The following is an 11,398-nucleotide window of genomic DNA, read 5'->3' as shown; positions in this document are numbered from 1 at the left end:
TGTTTAATATGGGATTTGTATTTTATAAACACGAATTATTATTTTAAACGAGACTCTTATTTTGTCGCAAAAACAAGCCGCTTCCTCTGCAGGTGCTTTTCTCTCAGAGAAATAAGTGACGCTGATTATTACCACACAAAACTAATGTAACAGTCATTTAAATGAGACAGCTGACACTTTTAGTCGTACTCTGTTTTACTCTGATAACGGTAATGGATAAAAGCTTTTTATTGAAAACGAGACTCTTATCTTGTTCCTCACTCGCTCTTCCGGAGTTTCGCTGCCTGATATTTCAAATTAAACACCGCGCGACACACACGAATATTCATCATGTAAACAAGAATATACTATAGTTATACAAACGATTTTAAACGCATACACAAATGCTTTATTATGGTTTGGCGGACAGATGATGTTGATGTCAGTTACTCGTCGTTTAATGTGAGTTTTTGGACATCTAGTGTCTTCTGCTGCTTTTAATTATTATAATAAATTCAAGATATCATTTGGCGTTTTATTTTCTGTAATTTATGTTAAATGAACATGTGTAATATTCTCTCTGTTTACAATAGTTGAACTCTTGTTTGACCGTTTTATAATAAGAATATTATTCTTTCTTAGTCTAATTGTTTTAATTTATTTATTTTAAAGGGTTAGTTCACCCAAAAATGAAAATAATGTAATTTATTACTCACCCTCATGGCGTTCCACACCCATAAGACCTTCGTTCATCTTCAGAACACAAATTAAGATATTTTTGATGAAATCTGATGAGGCCTGCATAGCCAGCAATGACATTTTCAAAAAAACAATGACATTTTCAAAAAAACAAAATAACAACTTATATAGTGATGGCCGATTTCAAAACACTGCTTCAGGAAGCTTCGGAGCGTTATGAATCAGCGTGTCGAATCCGCGGTTCGGAGCGCCAAAGTCACGTGATTTCAGCGGTTTGGCTCCGAAGCTTCCTGAAGCAGTGTTTTGAAATCGTCCATCACTATATAAGTTGTTATTTTGTTTTTTTGGCCCTCCAAAAATATTCTCGTGGCTTTATAATATTAATATTGAACCACTGTACTCACATGAACTGATTTAAATATGTTTTTAGTACATTAATGGATCTTGAGAGAGGAAAGAGGGTGAGTAATTAATGACAGAATTTTCATTTTTGGGTGAACTAACCCTTTAATTAATTAACAAACATATACATGTATAATAAATAAATAAATAAATTATATATATAAAAATTCTTATCAATGCAGACATGTGGTGGTTTGTGAGTGATCATCATGGCTTCACTGGTGGATTATGAGGATTCTGACAGTGATCCGGATCAAGAGCGTCTGTCTGCTCGTCCTCAACCTCATCTGGAGCTTTATAATGATAGACCCCTCATCATGAGCTCCTCGTCATCATCATCATCTTCATCATCAGCACAGAGCTCATCCGGCTGCACGAAGAGAGCGCTGCTGCAGCCGGCCGCGGTCAGGCCATATATTCCTAAAAGACAGCGCGTGTCCACTGCAGTGGTCCAGACACCAGAGACACAGGACACACGTCCATCTGCTGGAGCTCATCTGCTGTCCGAGGTGTCGGAGAGAGTCCGGCCGTTCCTGGGACGAAAGCACGGACGGGCCGAGCTGCCCAGACGACTGCAGTGCTGTGTTCAAGCCCATCAGGGTCCAGTGAATACTCTGCAGTGGAGTCCAGTGGATCATCTCAGTCATCTGCTGCTCTCTGCGTCCATGGACAAGACCTGCAAGGTATGACTAATATAACTTAACCTAACCTAACCTAAACTTAAGTAACATAAACTAACCTATCCCAACCTAATCTAACCCAACCCAACCTAAACTAACCCAATCCAACCTAAACTGAAATAACCTAAACTAACCCAACCAAAACCTAACCTATCCCAACCTAAACTTTCCCAATCCAACCTAAACTGATGTAACCTAACCCAACCTAAACTAACCCAATCCAATTTAATTTAACCCAAACCAACCTAACCCAATTCATCCTAACCGAAACTAAACTAACCTATCCCAACCTAAACTAACCCAATCCAACCTAACCCAACTGAACCTAAACTAACCTATCCCATTTCCAACCTAACCCAATCCAACTTAACCAACCTAAACTAACCCAATCCAACCTAACCCAACTGAACCTAAACTAACCTATCCCATTTCCAACCTAACCCAATCCAACTTAACCAACCTAAACTAACCCAATCCAACCTAACCCAACTGAACCTAAACTAACCTATCCCATTTCCAACCTAACCCAATCCAACTTAACCAACCTAAACTAAACTAAACTAACCCAACCCAATCCAACCTAAACTGATGTAACCTAACCCAAACTAAACTAAACTAACCTGAGGGCTGTTTCATAAAAGATGCTAAGAAAAGCGAGGATTAAACTCCAAAACCTGACTTGAATTAACCTAACAAATGAGTTTGGGCTAAAACAGTTTCATAAAAGGTAATTGAAGTTCACGCAGTCCCGCTAATTCGATCCAGGTTCACCTAGTCAAGATAATTTCGCGTGCACGCTTTTCTTAAGCAGCCCTAGAGGTCGATCATGGATCAAATCGATCCACCATAGGAAACAGCATACATTTTGTGCTATTTTATGCGTTTGAGACATGATGTTTTCCTCAGTGCATAACTTACTTTTCACAAGTTTATTCTCCATCTGTAAATGTTAGAAAGTAATGCAATTATTTCCATTTTGCGGCTAAACTTCACATTGAAGGAGCGCTGCTGCGCGCATGCGCGCTAAACAGACGGAATGCAATAGAAGCAATAATTCTAAAATATACATTTCGTTAAAATATTTGATGTTGGACATTAAATGTGCCTTATGTACACTTTCAAACCTACAAGTAAGTGTATTTTTATGATAGTAACTGTAAATGGACTATTGTAATGCGGTAAATAGGCTTGGGTATCGAGTATCGAGTATCGATTGGAACCGGGACTAGCTTTGCGATTTTCCCGGAATCGTTCAAAAGTTTAAATTTCGATTCCTAGTTTCGATTCCCAGTCCGCCGACTGGAAGAAGAAACCGCTTAACACCAACGAAGAAGCGTCCACCGAAAGTGTTGGCATAACCGAGCGAGTCGAACATGGATAGCGTGCGTCGGCGGTCCAAAGTGTGGCTTCAATTTTTTTTTAAATAGAACGAAATCTCGGCAAAATGCAACATTTGCGGCAAGATTGTTTCGTGCATAGGAGGGTGCACGTCGAACATGATAAAGCACCTCCGAGTTCATGGAGTAGAAATAAATAAATCTCTTTGATGCGCTGCGCCGACCGTCCTCCGCTGCCTCTTCCTCTGGCTCCGACCCCCAGCCTGGCAATCCACGCGAGATCCGATTTTTTCGTATCCGATCTGAGCCACTTCCAAATGTGGTTTTAAATCCGATACATATCCGATCTTTGAACATGCGACCTACGTCTAAACACGCATATCCGATTCCTATTGTAATTCCAAGCCATCAAACGGCGAGGGCGGCACGTTTGCTCACTAAAATATAGCTTCAATGTTGTATTATGAAGCAGACGTGCATGTATGCACTCGCACTAAAAATTTGCAGCTCAATATTAATGTGGGAACTTTGTCTAACATGAAAGAAATTGCGCACACACATATATTCAGCAGCTTCGCACGCGCGCTCTCTCTCTCTTGCTCGCTCTAATTCATTCAAAAAACGGAATTCTAAAACTAATAAATGTAGATAAAATATAAAACACAAATTACCTTTATTTCCTGGTCTATATCCGTTCAGTCAGAATTCGCGCTGCAATACATCCATGACAGCTGTTAACTTATCCATTCTGACAGGCTAATCATGGCCACTCCATGAATTATATAAATAATTTTAATAGCACGGCCATTCAAAACCCGAGGATCTACTATATGCATTTAAAACTATCAGTGACGATCATTTTGGGGCAGGAAGTAGCCTAATGTAAACACAGATATCGATACCAGTGGCGTCTAAAGTGAGTGTAAACACACTGGCCAAAAAATCGGATATGGTCAAAAGATCGGATTTGTGCATTAAGACTTGCAGTGTAAATGCAGCCATACACTCATGTGTAAATGTGTTTTCAATATATTCATAATTTATAATATTTATATTCAAGTTCATAGATTTGATATTTATATTGTAGTTGAAAACAGCCCTGTGAGAAATTCATAGTAAAGTTCATAAAAAGTAAAAAGTTCATAGAATTAAAATTGATGGAGAAGGTCAGACTATTTCCTTCAGAAAGACCGTTGGTTAGCTAGCTCATTTAAAATATCCTAAACTTTTTTTTGACCCTGCCTCTTAAAAGAATCGGAATCGAGAATCGTTAGGAACCGGAATCGAAACAAGGAATCGAAATCGGAATCGGAATCGTTCAAATTCAAACGATACCCAACCCTAGCGGTAAATCAATATACTTTGGGACAATTACTGAGTTTAGATTCTTCTTACCAATTAAAATTTAGTCTGTGCATATTAATTTTAATTTTTAATTTTGTGATTTTAATTTCTGCTCTTCTAATAACCATAAAGAGTACTACTGCCAAACAAAACCAGAGTGAAATGTATTCATATATTTTAAAACAATCTAATTAAATATTGGGCACAAAACATTTAGCCAGTAAGAAAGGAAAACCTGTAGGTTTTACACACACACACACACACACACACACACATAATAATATACACATAATATACACACACACATATATATATATATATATATATATATATATATATATATATATATATATATGTTAATAAAGTCAAATAATTGTATGTGAGAGAGTCAGCTGTAATATGATTGCGTTCCTATTGGTCAGTGTTAGAGAAGCTCAGCTTAGCCTGGTTGGGTTAGCCAGGCTAGCTGCAAAGTGTAAATCTCCATAGTAACTTAATGTAGATTAATTTAGCCTTTCTTCATGCAACCGAGTCAGGGCTAAATTCAGCCAGGATAACTGGAAAATGTCAGCTTAATCCCTTATCTTGCTTTTGTGCAATACTCCCCTGAACTAACCCAACCTAAACTAACCCAATCCAATTTAATTTAACCCAACCCAACCTAACCCAATCAATCCTAACCCAACCTAAGCGAAACTAAACTAATCTATCCCAATCTAATCTAAACTGGAGTAACCCAACCTAACCTAACCCAACCTACACTAAACTAACCTAACCCAACCTTCTCTGAACTCTAACCTTATCTTATAATTCTGTCTTTGTTGGTTGTTGTGGGTGGTTGCCAGGGTGTTGCTATGCGGTTGATAGGGTGTTTTCTTCCCGAGTCCTGCAGCCTTGCATCTCTGTGTTTGTCTGCATTTATTGGCAACAATAAACTTTTTTTTGTTTGTTTTTCAAAACCAACAGTCAATACACCATCAATCCTTCTTCCAGAACGTGTTTTTGTCTTATGTAACCGGTTCTACTGACCCGCTCCGAGCGGGATTCAAACCGTCGTCTCCGGCGTGGGAGTCAGGCACTCTAACAAGGAGGCTAAAGACCACAGCTTCTAGCATCAGTCGCTAGTGCATCTCTTGAGATCAGAGGAGTGAGGTTTACACGCACAGCTCTTACTGGCCTACACTTACCCCCTAAACCTCACTCCCATCCGGGTCACGGCACCAAATGTTACCCGTTTTACTGACCCGCTTCGAGCAGGACTCGAACTGTGGTCTCTGGCGCACACTAAAGCTCTTTCTGGCCTACGACAGTTACACTTACACTGATTCACTATGGCAAGTGTTTATATTTTAGACCTGTCAGGATGGTTTTCATGGGTAACATCTTCAGCTTTAGATCCTTCCCATCTAAATTGGTTATTTTTCAAAGTCTAGTAGTGAATGTTTTATGAGCAGCAGGATAATCACATTAATCCACACGGAGCCGAAGCACAACCAAAACAATGTTCTTCCACAAAATGCATGCAGTTTTGTTTTTTAACCACTAGAGGGCCAGAAGCTACATAGTGAACCTTTAAGCACAAGTGCTTTTTATGCTGATTTTTTAGGATTTATGTGGATCTTGGTGTTTCCATCCAGCGTTTTCTTATGCAACATCCCACAATTCACATAAAACATGCTGATGTAAACACAGCCACAGTGTTCAGGCAGAATTTGCTGATGATGGAAGAGCAGCTTGATGTAAATGTCTCTGATGCGGAGCAGCTCCATCACGCTCAGGTTATTATGTGTGTCGAGGCCCAGGAGAGACGCGCGCTCACATTCATGTCCTGAGGAGAGGTGAAATGACGCACATTCAGACACCGCTGAACCAGTTTCATGCACCTGTGCTGCGAGCAGCCCTCATAATGAACCATTCAAATATTCACAAGAAATTGCCTGTTCGCTGAGGACAGATGCTGTCTTTTAAAGATCGATAACCCAGAGACTAGTTTTTCATCTGTAGTGTGTGTTTGAGTTGACTTCAGTCTGTTTCTGTTGGATTTGATTGTGGAGCGGTGTTGGTGAGGCGATGTTGGATCACGCTAATCTTGTTCTGCCCGCGGCGTCTCAGTCGGATATGAGAGCCGCCGCTATCAGATGCTGTTTGATGTGTGTGAGTTTAATAATTAGAGGAGGAAGCGTCTGGAGGGTCGAGGAGCGGCACGTCATCCGTCAGTGGAGCCGCAAGAGACGCTCCAGCTCCTTACAGGACATTCATTCATTCACCTCTTCCTCTGAACACTGGCTTTATCTGCAGTGATTCGGGATCATTCCCGTCCACGCAATTCGCCCAAAAATCAACACTACAAAAAACACTAAATAATCATGTTTTTATATGAAACCTCTATTGTAGCTTGTCAGTACGGAAGCCCATTTTCACCACATTTAAAAAAAAAAAGTCATAATTTTGACTTTTTAATCTCAGAATTTTTACCTAGTATGTCATAATTGATTAATATGTCAACTTCGACTCATACTTGACTTTATTTATGACAAAAATGTTAAATTATGATGTAGCATATCATAATTTTCACCTTTGTCAGTTTTGACTTTTTTTCGTAATTATGACTTTTAGCGAATCTCTGTGTCTGTAGGTGTGGGACGGTGTTGGCGGTGGGCGGTGCTTACAGACTTACTCCACCCACCGCGGGGCGGTGCGTGATGCGTGTTGGCTGCCGTGCGGGCGACGCCTCCTCTCGGGCTCGTTTGACGGGACGGCGGCGCTCACTGACGTGGAGACGGGTGAGTTTCCCTCCACAGCACGACTCTCACTTCATAACTCTGATATTATCCTGATAAATGTCCCGAGAGTCCGTCTGTCGCGGATTATATCAGGACAGACGCCGTATTCCAGCTGGAACATGGAGGATGTTTTTATTCTCTGCACAGATAAAAGTCATTCAGTGCAGAAAGGTGAAGTTCCAGATCAACTTCTGTGCAATAAATGCAATGATCAGATGTTCTTCTCAGTGTTTCTGTCTTGTTTTCCAGCACAAACATTCTTAAAGCGAGATACTTTTACTGGAGAAGTCTAGTTTTTGCGGTGTGTTTTACTGCACATTCAGCTGCTCATCATGAGAGACACGTTTCTTATCGGCCGCCAGCACTGTGCTAATTACATTACTTAATTAAAAACACTGAGGAAGCGTGTTAATTATGCAGGAGGAGGATTCTTATCGGCTCCCCAAACATCAGCCACATTCTCACCATTCACAGAAAAACACTTTACAATAAGATGTCATTAGTGAACAATACTTCACAGCATTTATTAATCTTAATGTTAATTTCAACATTTAATACATTTTTAAAACTAAAGTTGTATCTGTTAACATTAGTTAATGCACTGTGAACATGACCAATGAAGAATTAGATTTTTATTAACTGATGGTAACAAATGAGATCATATTGTAAAGTCGCAGCAGAGATCCAACTTGATCATATGCAAATCTTCTCATTAATATGTATGCATAAGTTGATCATCATATGATTCATGTCACCGTTTAATTAATCAGCAACTAATAAAGAAATTCACCCACTGAGCTGCTTTACCAACAATCACAGTTTGTCCTCAACACGGCGATGTTGCAAAACTCGTCAATTATGAATCTAATTCACATCAGCTCTATAGAAGACAATAGAGTTATTATTCAGATCACGTTCTGTTCTCGTCTGATGGTGTCAGTGCAGACGAATCTACAGTCTTACTGAATATTAAGTGTCTTTTAAACTAAAGTAATGATTGATTGGCCGATGGCTCCTCAGGTCAGACCGTCGCTCAGATGGAGAACGGCTTTAAGGTGACCTGCGTCGCCCCGCGACCTTCCGACCCCGATGTGTTCCTGAGTGGCGGCTTCAGTTCAGAGGTCAAAGCCTGGGACGCCCGCTGCCGTAAGGTCAGTCTGATTCCAGACCCTTCCCATGAGCCTTTGGACAGGACTGACAGACGCTCTGTGTGCCGCAGGTGCTGCGCGTGTATAAAGCGGCGGTTCAGCAGACGCTGGACGTCTTGTTTCTGAGCGGCGGCCGAGAGTTCGTGAGCAGCACCGACGCCGTCAGTCGAGACTCGGCCGAGCGAACGCTCATCGCCTGGGACTTTGAGACGACCGCCAAACTCTCCAACCAGATATTCCACGTAAGAACCTTCCCTCTCCACATTCATTCATCCAGATACATGAGAAATGTGTTTTCCTTTTAAAATGGATAGAAGCATAAATCCTGAATTTACTGTATGATGCGGAATGTCACAGAATTTGTCAAATTTTTAATGAAAAAGTAAAAAGCAGGTCAGTACATTTAAATCATGTCACGATATAGACGAGTGTCTGTGAATATTAAACCACAAAAAGACTATTTAAATTTGAATCCTGCATGTTCTGTGTGAATCAATGGCGCAGACGTGTGTTTCATTTCCCTCACACACACACACACACACACACACACACACACACAGAAGCACACGTGACACTCGCTGTGTTTTCAGCCTCTCTCATTATATGAGGACCTGAATGTATGAACTTAATCTCCAGAGCCGCTCCGAGAGTCTCTTCATCAGCTTTTTGCAGCTTCATCTGAGAAAAACTATCGTCACATCATAAACACCGGTCTTCACTGCAACCCGTCAAAATAAAAGTTTGGTTTAACTTGAAGAAATTGTGACAGAAATATATTATTGTTGTACAGTCGAATCTAGCTATGTCTCAATGTAATAAAATACTAACACTAATAATATAATAATAAAAAAAAAACTTTTAATTTTAAAATTAACTATTTTTTAAGGAATAATCACAATTTTTCTTCCATGTTTTAATTTTAACAGTAAAGCTCTGTTGTGCAGCACTTTGAGTGACAAAAGAGTGTTCATATGATTAAAAGATAAATTAAATTAATGTTTTATTCCTTCATCTGATTGCCAGAAAAATTAAAATACACAACATTTCTGGGGGAAAAAAAACATTTAATAGAAATGGGGAAAAAAGTTAATTTTTATAAAAAATACATTTTGTTGTTTTTATGAATTCAATTAATTAGACATGCTTTTTGATTATTAAAATTTAATTAAACCATAAAAATGAAATCCAGAAAACTTGACACACAGAATTTGGTAAAAATAAAATGGAATTTGAAGAAAAAAATAATACGTATTTCAAGGGCCCTAAATGTAATTTTTGTTAAACTTTTAATAAATTGTTGTTAAATTGTATAAGTTTCTTATTTTCAATTAATTAGACATTCTTTTTGATTATTAAAATTACCAAAAACATTTTTTATGGGAGAAAAAAAAAAAAAGTGAACCAGAAAAATTACACCCAGAAAAAAAAATGAATTTGGGAAAAAATAAGACGGAATTCATGGGGCCCTAAAACGCTCTCCATCCACACGTCGGCATTTTTCAAAAAAAAATTTGAAACGTCTAAAAAGCTCAAATCATCTCACTGCGCATGTGTGAAACAAAATAAAAGCTCGCTGAGGTGAAGCCGAGAGGATACAGTTCTCACAATATTCATCTTTTTATTAGCGTAGTTCTGGAATGCTTCTGTTTTTACATCCACACGACAACAAGAACACACTGTCAGATTGATCCAGTTTGTCAGTGTGAACGTGTTTCAGATGAATTTGACTCATGTTGTTATTGTTGTCAGGAGCGCTACACCTGTCCGAGTCTGAGCGCTCACCCGCTGGACGACAGCTTCATCGCTCAGACCAACGGCGGCTACATCGCCCTGTTCTCCTCCCAGCGGCCGTACCGCATGAACAAGAGACGCAGATACGAGGGACACAAGGTCAGCGCCACTGGCACATCCGGAACAGGTCATGTCACTGATCACGTGACTGAAATCTCTCGTCTCATTGGTTGCAGGTGGAGGGATTCGCGGTGCATTGTGGGTTCTCCGCAGACGGAAGCGTACTGGTCTCTGGTAGTTCAACGGGTTCTGTGCACTTCTACGACTATCAGAGCTCACGGAGCCTGAAGACGCTGGACGCTCATGAACACGCGTGTGTGTGCGCCGCGCTCCATCCCGTGATCCCCGCCGTCACGGCCACGTGTGATTGGACGGGAGAGATCAAGATATGGACCTGATCCTTCATCTGCCAAAGAGCTTTATAATTATGTGACACGAATCATTTCCTTTTAATGCTTTTAGTGTTTCAGTATGAAGCTTTTCCTCATGAAGACATGACGATAAACAGCAGAATCCACTGAATGAAATACTTTTGTTCATCTCTAATTTACTCATTAAGAAACAACATTAAAACAAGTCCATCATTAAAGTTTATTTAGTAAAGAAAAATACAGTAAATATATATGGAAACAGAAACAGTTTTCTATGAAAATGAATTTCCTGGTTTATCTTGTGGATAAAAACTGTGTTTGTTTGAAGAGCTTCAGTGTCACACCTGAATAATGTCGCATGATCCTGAAGATGAAATATGAACACATATTTACAATTAAACCATTTTCAAACACAAGAGCTGCTTTAGTAAACAAAATATGGTAAAGATATATATTTATTGTATAAGAATAAGAAAAATTTGGTGATTAATTTAATTGTGTATGGAAAGTACCATATACACAAACAAAAATGGGCAAATAATAAACCTAATATCATACTATTTAAAACTGAACTGATACAATATATTGAGACTCGTAATGATGCAAGAAATAAAAAAAGCAAATGAAAGTATAAAATACTGACAGTGTGTCGGACTGGATGAGTCGCTCAAAACAAACGGGGGATTTCATAGATTCGCAGAGACACAGTGTTTATATTTTTCAATAAACTGAACCTAAGAATGGGTTAGTTGTAGTTGTCTCTGAATGTTAAAAGATGAGATTGAGATTGCTGGAGCAGCTGAGATGTTCTTCTAGTTTGTGGCATGTCAGTGTTCAGAGTCTGACAGTGACGCTTTCACAACA

At 39.4% G+C, this 11,398-nt stretch overlaps 1 protein-coding gene across 2 annotated transcripts; it reads left to right on the top strand.

The window, feature by feature from the left end:
* Positions 1–76: 76 nt before the first annotated feature.
* On the top strand, positions 77–11,278 carry wdr25 (WD repeat domain 25). Of its 2 annotated transcripts, none has more exons than XM_048192061.1 (7): positions 77–441; positions 1,263–1,763; positions 7,077–7,224; positions 8,245–8,375; positions 8,444–8,614; positions 10,122–10,262; positions 10,340–11,278. In XM_048192061.1, the coding sequence occupies exons 2-7, from the start codon at positions 1,290–1,292 to the stop codon at positions 10,559–10,561; spliced, it is 1,287 nt and encodes a 428-aa protein (XP_048048018.1). In that variant the 5' UTR covers positions 77–441; positions 1,263–1,289; the 3' UTR covers positions 10,562–11,278. The 2 variants fall into 2 exon arrangements, with proteins under 2 accessions (XP_048048018.1, XP_048048019.1); XM_048192062.1 differs by lacking the exon at positions 77–441 and adding an exon at positions 1,098–1,139.
* The last annotated feature ends 120 nt before the right edge of the window (positions 11,279–11,398 follow it).

Source organism: Megalobrama amblycephala, linkage group LG5 (genome assembly GCF_018812025.1).
Source record: "Megalobrama amblycephala isolate DHTTF-2021 linkage group LG5, ASM1881202v1, whole genome shotgun sequence".
Classification (NCBI taxonomy): Eukaryota; Metazoa; Chordata; class Actinopteri; order Cypriniformes; family Xenocyprididae; genus Megalobrama; species Megalobrama amblycephala.
This window is presented reverse-complemented; position numbering and strand designations above follow the sequence as displayed.